Genomic DNA, 14,686 nt, shown 5'->3' on the forward strand with positions numbered 1-14,686 from the left:
CGAGGTTTGATGCACCCAATTAGACAAAAGAACCCAAATTTTGGTTGTGGAGAACCTGGTTCTATTCGGTGCGTTTTAGAAGAACCCGTACCTGAACCCGTAGTTGGGGACGAGAACTTGGGATGGGTTCGAGAACCCCACCCCTGGGTTCGTGAAACCATGCAACGTAGTTTTGAGGTAATACAAATTAACTTACAAAAAGAACATCATTTTCCAATTAAGGTGTGCACAAATCCATCTCTCTGCATTACAGACACCAAAAGAAATCGAAAAATGTTGAAAGTACATTTATTTAAATTCTAAAAAGGTGCAATAAGCTGCTAGAAATACCCAATTCGACTTATAATACATGGTACAAAATACAAGAGGAAAATATTGATCTCTCTCTTCATTGAAATTAAGTTTTCACCAGAGACTAGATAAGATGATCTTCTTTGCACTTCAACATGCTTTGATTGCACAAAGAACAAAACCAGTTATTATTTCTTTAAAATTTCAGTGTTCATGTCAACAGAACATTCAAATAGGTTTGAAACAAATTTAGAAGTGATGTAAAAGAAAGAACAATATAAATATGCATTTCAACTAAAATACAAGAGTACACTCCTTGAGGTATTCAAATATACAAATCCTAATTCAACCTTAGAGAAAGACATGTTTCAAATGACTTCAGCTATTCAGCTGGATTTAACTTACAGTAGTAGAAAGAATGTTTGAAGCTGTTATAGAAAGCCCAACAACTGCCCAAGTGGAACCATGTTTACTGCCTCGTTTTCCCCCTCCATATCCTCCACAAAAGTCCCGCAATCCACGTTCAAAAAGGTGAAGGGCATCTTGCAATACTTTCTCCTTTCCATATCTTAACGAGCAAGACTTTGATGGGAATTTTTTACTGGAATCAATGCCATGATCCTGCAGAAAACACAACAAAGGTCTGACGCACATAAATGATTGAGCATACCTCTACAGCAGAGCAATCCAACAAGATATGTCAATCTTCACAGGAATACAATATTATCTTGGTAAAGACTCTAGACAAATGAATAGCCTAATAGCCAGCTAACGAAATCCCAAAAATAATGAAAAAGATAGCCTATGATCTATCTTTCTTCCTTAAATAGTCACCATTGTGAAATGAAGTTAAAGCTTTACATATAAATGAATTTCAAAAACAATTTGCCATAATATAAAGCGCCAAGCTAGAAAATCACAAATTCCTCCTGAGTTGATCATATTCACGTTCAAGGTAAATTAGACAACAGCTTAATAAACCCGGAAGTTCAAAACTGTTGTAAATCAAATTATAAATATAAACAAAACAAAAACACAAATAAATAAAAAAATAAATAAAAAATCCAAAAGCAGAAGAGCCATATTAAAAACATATATTATTTCTCATTTAAGAAAAAAATTAAATGCTATTAGTCAAAGGTTGAAGCATGCAAAGCTAATGCCTCAGAAAAATAAATAAATAAATAATACCTCTTTTTCACAGTGCATTTTCTGTTCACATTACATCCCAGTCATCAATTCCTTTCTCAAATGCTTTCATGTAAATAGTTTTGCATTGTACAAGGATATTGAACATTTCAACACACAATCTTTCACCGCAGACTCATGTGCAAAATTTTGTTACAGATAGTTCGTTCTATTCACCCTTATACCAGTGCAAGAATTTATTTTGCACGCAAACACGCTTGCTGTCACTGCCAAGACATCTTGTATGCTGAAAGCTCAAGGCTGCTATCCACAAAATCGTTCACACTTGACATTTCTATCAGTTTGTAAGGCACATTCTCACTTGGCTTCTCCCTCTGCTGCAACTGAACCATAGCACACAATCTGAAAATCTCTACGGCCAAGTTTCAAAAGTTCACAATATGTTTCTATGTTATCAACTGATTATTGCTTTCTATCCAGGAAGCCTCCAATGATATACTCTTCTTCCCATTTGTTTTCATATTTATTCCAAGTTTTGGCATTAATTTGTTGCTCTAAAATGTTATTCTCTCCTGCTAGATGGAGAGCAATATATAATATTAACAAATAACCACAAGCTTCTTGTTGTAACTGTTGAATTTTCGTGTAGTGTCTAGAGGTATTCTCACATGCCAAGAGGTCTCCTAAGTCGTCCCAGAAAAATTATAAAAGATTAAAATAAAATTTATTTTCTTTGGGGCATCAAGTTGGCCCACAAAGACAAGTCAGCCCAGCAAGGTGAAGCGACGTGTCCCTTGGGCTAATTCACCCCCATTTGACTAAGTATATATACATGATGTGAAATTTCATTTTGGTCATTATTGTTGGAAAATCAATGTCTTTGTAGATTAATGTTGATTTCCTTACTTGATAATTACTTGTGATACTCTGTTGGCTTTTTATCATTTAGTTATTCTTCTTCATCAAGCAATTATCAAAACATGAAGATCACAAAGACACAAAGAACACAACATATAGGTTCCAAGCCAAAGCAAAATCCCACAATTGGGGAAACCCGGACAATCCTCTTCTTAAAGAATCAGATCAAAATGAGAACTCTGAGACCCAAAGACCAAGACCTCCTCCAAGCACCAAGTCAGCCCTCCATTCTCTGTCAAGATTCATCTTCAATAAGATAGCTTGATCTGTCACAAGATCCCTTGTCCCACAAAGATTCTTCGTCTTATTGAAACGTGTAACTAGGTTCGGTATTCATAATGAAATGTGTAATTGTGATTTTATGTAACTAATATAAAGAAGAAAAATAAAATTATTTTGTAATGCTTGAGTCATGGGTTTCATGCTCAAGGAATTTTATTTTTAGTAGAAGCTCCCATTGAGAGCTATTAGGTATTGTCATCAAGTCATAAAGTCTAGCGACTCAGTGTCATGTGATGAAAACATGTTACATATTGTAAGAAATAATTTCGAATGTGTCAATAACCCTCAAAGCCCTTGTCACAAGCTATTCATCATGTTGGCCTAAGGATGTTTCCAGAATGACATGTTGGCCTAGGCTCCAGTTCAAATCGGCTTATTATGGATGCACAAAACACTATAAATAGGGCAGCTCGGCCTCATTTGAAAGACAGAATTTCGGTCAAGGGTTTGAAGTTAGTAAAGAAGAGTGAAAACTCAAGAAGGAAGACTCATCACCAAGCAAAGGAGGGAAGATATACGAACTATTTTGGATCTATTTTAGGTCTTATTACCCACCATTTTGAGGGTGATATCCCTAGAAAAAATATTCTAGAAGATGGTCCTTAGTCAGCAACAAGCAGCCCCTTACAGCGACCAACTAGCTCATTGTGCCACTTCTCCGCCACCTGAGCCAGCCATGTGGTCCCTCACCCATCTATCATGGTCGTATGTTTGAAGGTGGGCCTCCCAAACCTAAAGGTATGCCTTGTCATTTGATAATTGAGTATTGTAGTTTACTTATCATGGACACTTTTGGGCATGGATTAATGGGGGGATTCAGCGAAAAGAGTGAGCTAGGTTTGTGCTCTTGTCCCTTAGACCTCTTTTGGATGTTAACCTTGGACCCTAGTTCTGTGGGATCTCTTTTACTCACTTTGGGCTTTAAGAATGGTACTTCATGGAAAAGCTTGATTTTGGTTGCATGGTCCTGCTCCCTCATCCACATATATCACGCCCCTTCCGCTCATTATAACCCCATTCATCCTTGCCCACGATGCCCCGGAAGTTGATACAGCGGAAAAGAAAAGTAAAAACATAATTGGCCACATTCAATAGGAAAATGTACCACAAAATGCAAAAGATGGTCGGGACAAACACATTTAGCACGTGGGCAAAAGCCAATACATGAGCTCTACCCCATTATCATGGCCATCACCCTGGTTCCTATAGGCCCTAGATGAGCCTCCTTTATCATTCAGGCACCCATGATTGTCCCAACCCCTGGTGAGAAATGAGCCGCCCTACCCTAAAGGGAGTATCCAAACCTATACCTTACACATCATGCTCTTATCCCTTGAGCCCCAAGAAGATACTCAAAGAAAAATCATAAAAGGCAAAAGGCATATAAAGAAGGGTGGAAAAATCATGGTCAGGGCACCTCAAGTACCACGATTGCTCCCTCCTATACATTATATACCCAACCATGGGATTCCCTTTTGCTAGCTACCCTAGTACCCCAACATGTTGCCCAAGGTTGCCCCTTTTCTTTCCCTACTCCATTCATCTCTTTATCATATGCCACCACCCTTTGAAGGATGTACGTTGGACATACTATCTGCTTTAGAGGTAGAAACCACCTAATAGGATACTTGGTTAACTCCATTTGGAGCTTGGAAACATTAGCACATGCCAAAGCCCACTATGGAAGGGCATGCCATCATGAAGTGCCAACCTATTGTCCACGGTTTGTAAGCTCTTTGACTTGATTTCCTTTGATGACTTGTTGTACTAGAAGGATAGGGGATGCATTGGATCTTATGCAGGATTATAGATAGTCTCCATTTTGTGTTGGTCTCCTTATACGAGGACCTAACACTCCCGAAGGCTACATTGGAACATGTAGGGTGTGTGTTGAGAGCCATGGACCTCCACAGCAGTAGACAACACTCCATGGATCCCCAAAGATGTTTAGAGATTGTTCGAGATTCACTTATTGGACGAGGAAGATGGACCTGGTTCACCATGCCCAGTCGGCCCCACAGTTGTACCATACACTTGGCAGATGACCCAGGACTTGTATGTTGATGTGGCATCACTTACACCATGATTGGAGCCCTTACAGGTGATCTACAGACATCTTCGACCTACTTGGAGGCGCATAAGGTTACTTGTGTGCCCTCTCACCCATTGGGAGCACCACAGGTTTATTATTTGGAGAACAAGGGGCCAACCCCTTGTCCACTACTTTTCGGAGTCCTATTCATCATTGTGGCACTTCTGGACTTCATCAGGTTTCTTAGAAGGCCCAACGACATCTATTATTGATCATTCAACCTCTTATTTTGTTTATGAGCTAGTTTGGTGGGCTTGTCACCAAAAGTTAGTTGTTTTGCAAATTATTTTATTTTAAGGGCTAAAGCAGACCCAAGTACCTAAATTGAACTCATTAGAACTCATAAGTGTATAAATAGAAGTGATGAGGATTCATTTTAGCATCATTAATTGGATTTGGAACTAGTATCTCTCTAGAGATTTTCGCTATCCTTCTTGGACGACGAATTTTTGGAGCCTGGAATGAATTTTGATGCTTATATAATTTTCATATGTCTTGGAGATTCTTGATGGAAATTTTTTGGATGGTTGGATATATTCTTATACATGTAAGTACATTTTAATGCTATTCTTTCTTTCTAATTTTGTCACATACATTATTGATGGGATTTCACTATACTAGGGCTTACGTGTTGCATCTCTTATGCAAAGTTGTGGAAATTTTGTTTATAGATAGTGAATGCTTTGTGTATGGGCCATGTAAAATGAATAAATGTTCCTAGGGATGTTTCATTACTAAAATTCATCTTGACAAACCATTTATCTTGCAAAATGAAGTATAAAGTCTTTGAAGTTGCTTTTGTTGTTGCCCTAGTGCCAAGCAAAGTTGTCTTTGAGGCCTCCTTGACCTAGAAAATTCAAAGGTCCATAGTCATAATTCTACCTGACTCCAATCTCCCCAAAGGATTAGGCACTAGTCCACCCAAAGGTGATCACCTTAAACCTATTTTCCTTCTCCCCTTTCCTCTTCTCTAGGTCTAGTCCTCTAGGTCACCTAGGGCATCAATTATCTCACAATCTAGCCATCCAAATACTTCGATTTTTGGTCCACAACTGTGTTGGTGTGTCCTCAAGAAGCCCTCCAAATTTCATGAGATTCCGACGGTGGGATCTTGAGATATCGCAAGCCCTAGCTCGAAGACCAATTCTTTCCCTTGGTTTTCCTTAGGCTAGAAACCTCACTGTGATCCTTGCATTGTCTTCCATTGAAACTTAATTCCTTGATCCCTTTCCCTCCCTATTTAGGTCAAGCATATCATTGGTTGTTAAATCCTATCCCCTTGACCGAACCTCAGGTCCACTTGGTCTTGTGTGGTCCCATGCACTATCAAGGTTAATTCTTCAAATATCACCTGGAACCCAAGTCTCCACAAGAATTCTAGGGCTTAGGGATCTCCTTTATAAGACGCATACTCAAAACTTAACCCTAGAAATTTTCCCCAAGCCCTTCCTAGAGAGCCTTCCATCTTGTCTTCCAAGACAAGCAAGCCACATATTTGAGCCTCTCTTGTGAATAGGCTTCCAAGATCACCCCTCGCCCTATCATTGGTCCATCAATTTCATGATCCTTATCATAACAGGTCTCCTCCCATCGGTGAAAGTCCGTAAAGAGTAGGGAGCCTTAGCCTAGGTGATAGTGGGCTATCACTCCATTATTTCCCTTAGCCTACTAGTAACCCTACAAGGATCCCTTTTTAGGATCCCTGCTAGTTTGAGCGGTAACATTTTGGTGTCGTTGTCGGGGACACGAAATGTGTCTTTTGTTCCCCATACGACATATTGACATAACATTATTGGTGATTCCATTGGAAGAACGAAACCCTAGTTATTCATTGAACTTTAATGTTATAGATCTAACCCGGAAATATATGATAATAGAATTAACCCAAGAAATAACAAGATAGAAATAGATAGAAATGCTTCTTTATTGATCAAACCCTTAAGGTAGGGCAACACCATACATTCACTCCTTAAGGAAGGAGAACACTCCACAAGCCATATGCCTGTTCATACAATAATCCTTCACTCTTCCTTGACATGGAGTCTCTAGCCTCTATATAGGCCTCATACATACAATACCATGGGTCATTACCATGGTTCCCTCATACCATCAACTAATACCATGGGCCCATTACATTATTATTAACTACTTGTGGTCCCTTACATGACATGGGTTAACCACCTTATTTATTACTATGGCCCATCCCATTATTACATTATTACCTTGGCTACCTCCCTTGGTACCCCATATTATCCCCCCTACGTATATAACATTCCACCCCCCTAAGCATGTTTCGTCCCCGAAACATGGGAAGAACACAAATAATAAGATCTACTCAAAAGAGTAGTCCACTGATACCATGCACGTGCATCTAGCCATCCAAGAGAAAGGTGAACTCTCGATCTCGCTGGTGCCTCGCTCGCTTGAGATGGAAGTTGACCGTGGCAGCTCTTTTGTGTTGATGTGTAGTGGGTGGATCTTCTCTCCTCGCTCTCCGTCATGTGACTACTTGGTTTCCATCTTGATGGTTGTCTTGCGGGGTGATGTGGGTGATGATATGTTGAAGTTTTAACCCACGATGTCTTTTTCTTGAATTCTTCCTACTGTGGTGCTTGTTGTGGTGTCTTCTTCTCCAATATGACTTCAACCACTGAGCCCTCCTTTAATGTATCATCACCTGTACCCTTTTCTTCTTCAGCCTCTGTTTGTGTTTGATTGTTGATCATCAAAGGCTCATCATCTGATATGTCAGTCCCTGGAACATCTTTCGCTTCAGCCTCAATGTGCTCTATCTGTTTATTGATGGAAATATCCTGTAATGTAATTTTCTTCTTTTTATACCAGAGCTTCAGGAATTTCTTCTGCACATTAATATTGATAGTACCCGCAGATTCCATCCAAGGATATCCCAAAACAACCTCCATATTATCTATATCTGAAGCATAAAAATCACCATGCAACACATACTTATCCATAGAAAGCTTCAAATCCTTATAAATTTGAAAATCCTCATCATCAACCTGTGTATTTTCAATTTGTTTTACTGGGACTTGCAAGTTTTTTGCCAAGTTGACATTTATGAGATTTTGCTAGCAACTCGGATTTATAGACACAATGATTTTCTCCTTCTGAATCAATCCATGAACCTGCAGTAAGGAGACACCCATAGAAATTAACCCCTTATGTGTCTCATTCTCCTTTTTTTTAGCCCGAGACCATTTGTCCAAAAAGACTTTTTCAAATTCTGCCTCTGAAAGTGTGAGCAACTGCTTGTAGTCAAGTGATGAATGCCATTTGTGAGCCTCATCTTTCATATTAAGCATCATTGGAATCTTCCAATATGTCCCATGTGTGGACTTGTATCTTTGTATGAATTCTTCAATAGTAGGACCATCATCTTTTCCTGTAAAATATAGACCCTTGCTAGAATCCATGAAGAGAGTTTTGAAAAAATTCACTTACTTGGCGAAAAGTTGAAATTGTCACAGTTTCGTCAATATTGCTTAGAATCCCTATTATGACCTGTTTTCATAAATGGAACAATCATTCTGCATCTCTACCCATGTGATAGAAATCTTGATCCCGGCACTTAAAATTTCAGATCTGCGTTGCAACTCTCCTGCCGTCACCAAAATTTCTGCAAAAAAGAGCTGATTTTAAATCAACGATATCTCCCTCATCCAGACTCCGATTCGACTGATTTTTTTTTTGAAATTGGGTAATTTTTCTCAAACAATTCAGATCTACAATTAGATTTTGTAGATCTTGCACCAGGACATCTAGATCTGCGCCGCAAACTCGCTGCCCCGAAAAAATTATCTACAACACCACTGATTTTTAGATCAGCGATATCTCCTTCATCCGGACTCCGATTCAACTGATTTTTTTTTTGAAATCGGCTATTTTTTCACAAAGAATACAGATATACAATTAGATTTTTCAGATCTTTCACCAAAACATACAGATCTGATCTGCAAACTCGCCGCCCCCGAAATCCTTCAAAAAATTAAAAAATTCTCCACTTTTGTGCCCAAGAAAGAGCTCTGATACCACTTGTTATAGATCTAACCCGGAAATATATGATAATAGAATTAACCCAAGAAATAACAAGATAGAAATAGATAGAAATGCTTCTTTATTGATCAAACCCTTAAGGTAGGGCAACACCATACATTCACTCCTTAAGGAAGGAGAACACTCCACAAGCCCTTCCTTGACATGGAGTCTCTAGCCTCTATATAGGCCTCATACATACAATACCATGGGTCATTACCATGGTTCCCTCATACCATCAACTAATACCATGGGCCCATTACATTATTATTAACTACTTGTGGTCCCTTACATGACATGGGTTAACCACCTTAATTATTACTAAGGCCCATCCCATTATTACATTATTACCTTGGGTACCTCCCTTGGTACCCCATATTATCCCCCCTAGATATATAACATTTAAGGTCGATGCTTGTAGGGTGAAGCAAGCATTTTTCTATGCATCTTTAAATTCACCCTAGTGACTCCTACATATTTTTCATGTATATCTCAAATAGGTTGTCTTTCTTTGATAAATTTCCCGCTTTGGACATTGCTAGCATCCCTGGGCACTCTAATCATGTCACGAGAAGGATGGTACATGGGGAGCTCATGTTTAATGTGATCCACTCTCCGCAATTGACCACGTAGAAAGATTTAATGCACATGCTTCAAGAGAGGAGGTTGTTCACCAATATGACCTTTTGTTGTTGTTCATGGGATCCCTCGGTGGTCATAACTCATGGCTGCATGATCATGAACTTAAAAGAATCTCATCTACTGAGGAGTTAGTTGATAGCTTTCTTAAACATTTTCAAGTATGCCCCACATTAAGCATCCAAGAGGAATCCTTCATTGGCCATCATCAAGACATTAAGAATCGATGTAATGAGCTAGAAAACGAATCCTCCTCGGGTCCACGTGACGAAAAGGATGATTTTGAGAACAAATGTTTGGGAAGGATGAAGTTGAGACTAACCTTACCTTTCTCAAGGATATTACTCCTGATGACTCTCCTTTTGAGAACCTTGAGGAAGGTGATCCCATTTGCCCCTTAAAAGATTATATTGGAGATTACTTCCATATTGAAAAGGAGAAATGGGAAATTGTTGGTCCTTAATTTGATTGTGCTCCCATTTACGACACCAATAAGGAGGATGAGGCTGAAGTTGGTCCTCCCTTTCTCTCGGGTATTATTTATGATGACATATCCATTGATGCCCTTGGGAAGGAGAAATTTTATTTTCCCTTGCATAAGGAGGGGCAATTGGAAGTGATCAATTTTCCTGTTAGGAAAGGCCCAATCTATGATACTAAGGAAATCGATAAGGCTCCTCCTTATGATTCTATATTCAAATCACCTGAGCCTTTAGATTATGATTTCGAGGAAGAGAAACCTATTGGATATAACTCTCCACCCTCCCCTTTGCCTTCTTCTCTTGTTCATCATTTTGAGAGTAATTCCCGTGCTTGTTCTCATATGATCTCAAGTGACCTTGATACCCTTCCCCTTTGAATATAGTGTCAAGGAAGAACCCCTCATTGAATATTCTTTATCTCCTTGGGAACCCCCCCTTAGGCTCATGATCAATCTATAACCTCCCCTTTCTAGTGTGATCATCATAGACAGCCTACTTGTGTTTCTCCATCTCATCAGTCTCCCGTTCCTACTAATCATAACCCTGTAGATGCTATAAAATATGGCAAAAATGATGAGGACCATCATATGCCCGAGGTTTTCATACATCAAGAGTTTATGGGCCTAAGCATTGACATATCTATAGTTTGGTTAGAAGAGAGGATCTCATGGACTAGATTACATCATTTTCTTACCTCTTCTCACATGATCATCCATGTGTGGGCATTTTATATTCCTACCGCCCATCGACCTTATCATAAATATGATTTTGTCCACATTCGCTTTGGCATTTGTTGCATGAGTAATCATATAGGCTCGCATATTTATATTGATTTGATGATATGTTCGTTGCATTAGCTTTACGATTACACTCAGTATTAGTTTTGTACCATATGCATGTTAGGGTAGGACGCATTGCATACTGATTTTCGCATTAGAACTAACGTCATATGATATTTCTCATGATAGATTAATTGCATTTAGATTTAAAACTACATTTGAAAGTTTATTTTTATGAGTCGATTTTATGGGTCTAATCCAAGTATGTGTGATCATGAGACGTCGCGAAAGCATGTTGCAAAGTGTTTTTCATCTATGTGCAGGGAACAAGTCTGCAGTGTACCAAGAGATTGTTGGTGTTCTCATGACGTCCCATTCGTGTAGCTTCGACCACTGTTCGATAGATCACGTCCCAATGTGAGCCAGATGTTACCCACCATTTTGTGGGTATATCCCCCTAGACAAAAAAATTCTAAAAGATGGTCCTCAGCCGGAAACCAACAGCCCGTTACAGCCACCAACTAGCTCGATGTGGCACTTCTCTGCCTCCTAAGCCAACCATGTGATCCTTCACCCATCTGTCATGGTCATATGTTTGAAGTTGGGCCTCCCAAACCAGAAATTATGCCTTGTCATTTGGTAGTTGAGTATTGTAATTTACTTATCATGGAAACTTTTGGGCATGGATTAACGTGGCGATTCGATGGAAAGAGTGTGCTAGGTCTGTGCTCTTGTCCCCTAGACCTCTTTTGGATGTTAACCTTGGACCCTAGTCCCGTAGGATCTCTTTCACTGACATTTGGGCTTTACAGATGGTACTTCAATGGAAACCTTGATTTTGGTTGCATGGTCCCGCTCACTCATCCACATATATCACTCCCCTTCCACTCATTATAACTCCATTCATCATTCCTCCCACCTGGGTCCACATTCCTCCACCGGGTGCACATAGGGTTCACCTTCCCTTTCCCCTTTGCTCACACCTTGGGTCGAGCTTGGAATGATGCCCCGGAGATTGATGCAGCTGAAAAGAAAAGTAAAAGCATAATTGGCCATATTCAACAAGAAAAAGTACCACAAAATGCAAAAGATGGTTGGGACAAACACATTTAGCACATGGACAAAAGCCAATACATAAGCTCTACCCCATTATCATGGCCATCACCCTAGTTCCTATAGGCCCTAGATGAGCCTCCTTTATCATTCAGGAACCCATGATTGTCCCAACCTCGAGTGGGCAATGAACCACCCAACCCTAAAGGGGGTATCCACTGCAATACCTTACACATCATGCTCTTATCCCTTGAACCCCGAGCAATTAATCAAAGAAAAATCATAAAAGGCAAAAGGCATATAAAGAAGTGTGGAAAAATCACGGTCCAGGCACTTGTTGTACCACGATTGCTGCCTCTAATACATTATATACCTAACTGTGGGCTTCCCTTTTGCTAGCTACCCTAGTACCCCAGCATGTTGCCCAGGGCTACCCCTTTTCATTCCCTACTCCATTCGTCTCTTTATCACATGCCACCACCCTTTGAAGGATGTACCTTGGACATACTATCCCTTTTAAAGGTAGAAACCACCTAATAGGATACTTGGTTAACCCCATTTGCAGCTTGGGGACATTAGCGCATGACAAAGCCCACTATGGAAGGGCATGCCATCATGAAGTGCCCACCTATTGTCCATGGTTTGTAAGCTCTTTAACTCGAGTTCCTTTGATGACTTGTTGTACTGGAAGGCCAGGGGACGCATTGGATCTTATGCCGGATTACAGATGGTCTCCATTTTGGGTTTGGTCTCCCTATACGAGGTCCCAACCCTCCTAAGGGCTACATTGGCACATGTAGGGCGTGTGTTGAGAGCCATGGCCCTCTACAATAGTAGACAGCACTCCATGGATCCCTAGAGATGTTCAGAGATCGCTCGAAAATCACTTATTGGACGAGGAAGATGCACCTGGTTCACCATGTCCAGACGGCCCCACAGTTGTACCATACACTTGGCAGACGACCCACGACTTTTATGTTGATGTGGCATCACTTACACCATCATTTGAGCCCTTACAGATGGTCTACAGGCATCTTTGACCTACTTGGAGGTCCATGAGGTTACTTGTGTGCCCTCTCACCCATTGGGAGCACCACAGGTTTATTATTTGGAGAACAATTGCCCAACCCCTTGTCCACTACTTTTGGGAGTCCTATTCATCATTATGGCACTTATAGACTTCATCAAGCTTCTTAGAAGGCCCAACGATATGTATTATTGATCATTCAACCTCTTGATAGGCTTATGCTTTTGTTTATGAGCTAGTTTGGTGGGCTTGTCACCAAAAGTTAGTTGTTTTGCACATTGTTTTATTTTAGGGGCTAATGTAGGCTCAAGTAGCTAAATCGAACTCATTAGAAGTGCATAAATAGAAGTCATGAAGATTCATTTTATCATCATCACTTGGATTTGGAACTAGTATCCCTTTAGATATTTTCGCTATCCTTCTTGGAGGACGAATTTTTGGAGCATGGAATGAATTTTGATGTTTGGATAATTTTCATATGTCTTGGAGCTTCTTAATGGCAAGATTTTGGAAGGTTGTATATACTCTTATACATCTAAGTACATTTTAATGCTATTCTTTCTTTCCAATTTTGTCACATACATTGTTGTTCGGATTTCACTATATTAGGGCTTATTTGATGCATCTCTTATGCGAAGTTGTGGAAATTTTGTTTCTAGATAGTGAATGCTTCATGTATGGGCCATGTATAATGAATGAATGTTCCTAGGGATGTTTCATTAATGAAATTCATCTTGACAAGCCATTTATCTTGCAAAACGAAGTATAAAGTCCTTGAAGCTGCTTTTGTTGCTACCCTAGTGCCAAGCAAAGTTGTTTTTGAGGCTCCTTGACCTAGAAAATTCAAAGGTCAATAGTCATAATTCTACCTGACTCCAGTCTCCCAAAGGATTAGGCACTGGTCCACCCAAAGATGATCACCTTAAACCTATTTTCCTTCTCCCCTCTCCTCTTCTCTAGATATAGTCCTCTAGGTCACCTAGGGCATCAATTATCTCACGATCTAGCCACCCAAATACTTCGATTATTGGTCCACAACTGCGTTGGTGTGTCCTCAAGAAGCCCTCCAAGTTTCATGAGATTCTGATGGTGGGATCTTGAGATATCGCAAGCCCTAGCTCGAAGACCAATTCTTGCCCATGGTTTCCTTTAGGCTAGAAACCTCATTAGGATCCTTGCATTGCCTTTCATTGAAAATTCATTCCTTAATCCCTTTCCCCTCCCTTATTAGGTCAAGCATATTATTGGTTACTAAATCCTATCCCCTTGACCAAACCTCGAGTCCACTTGATCCTATGTGGTCCCATGCACTATGAAGGTTAATTCTTCAAAGATCACCTGGAACCCAAGTTTTCACAAGAATTCTAAGGCTTAGGGATTTCCTTTATAAGACACATACTCAAGACCTAACCCTAGAAATTTTCCCTAAGTGCTTCCTAGAGAGCCTTCCATCTTGCCTTCCAAGACAACCAAGCCACATATTTGAGCCTCTTGTGAATAGGCTTCTAGGATCACCCCTCTCCCTATCATTGGTCCATCCATTTCATGATCCTTATCATAACGGGTGTCCTCCCATCAGTGAAAGTCCATAAAGAGTAGGGAGCCTTAGCCAAGGTGACAATGGGCTATCCATTGTTTCCCTTAGCCTAGTAGTAACCCATCAAGGATCCCCTTTTAGGAACCCTACTAGTTTGAGCGGTAACAGGGCTCATAGACATCATATGTGCGAACGAGAGATCTATTATAGAGAAGGCCCAAGAGTAGACCAATCTAAAAGTCCAATCAAGGAAGAAGATGTTGAGAAATTTAAAGGCAATATAATTATTTGATTTCTCTTTCCATGATAACTGCTTGTGATATTATTTCTTTCAGATTTGATTGATATTATGAACATGTATTGATATCATCAACCAGCTATCAA

At 39.9% G+C, this 14,686-nt stretch overlaps 1 protein-coding gene across 2 annotated transcripts in view; it reads right to left on the bottom strand.

Moving 5' to 3' along the window:
- Window positions 1-14,686, bottom strand: part of POLH (Y-family DNA polymerase H) — a 252,547-nt gene that overhangs the window by 71,539 nt on the left and 166,322 nt on the right. For both annotated transcript variants that reach the window (XM_089372685.1, XM_089372686.1), the window contains exon 10: window positions 697-912. In XM_089372685.1, coding sequence (XP_089228811.1) covers window positions 697-912 — 216 coding nt within the window. The remainder of the gene's footprint in view (window positions 1-696; window positions 913-14,686) is intronic.

The sequence above is a fragment of the Pinus tabuliformis genome, chromosome 8 (genome assembly GCF_031772625.1).
Source record: "Pinus tabuliformis cultivar Carrire ecotype Pingquan chromosome 8, CPIR1, whole genome shotgun sequence".
NCBI classification, from domain to species: Eukaryota; Viridiplantae; Streptophyta; class Pinopsida; order Pinales; family Pinaceae; genus Pinus; species Pinus tabuliformis.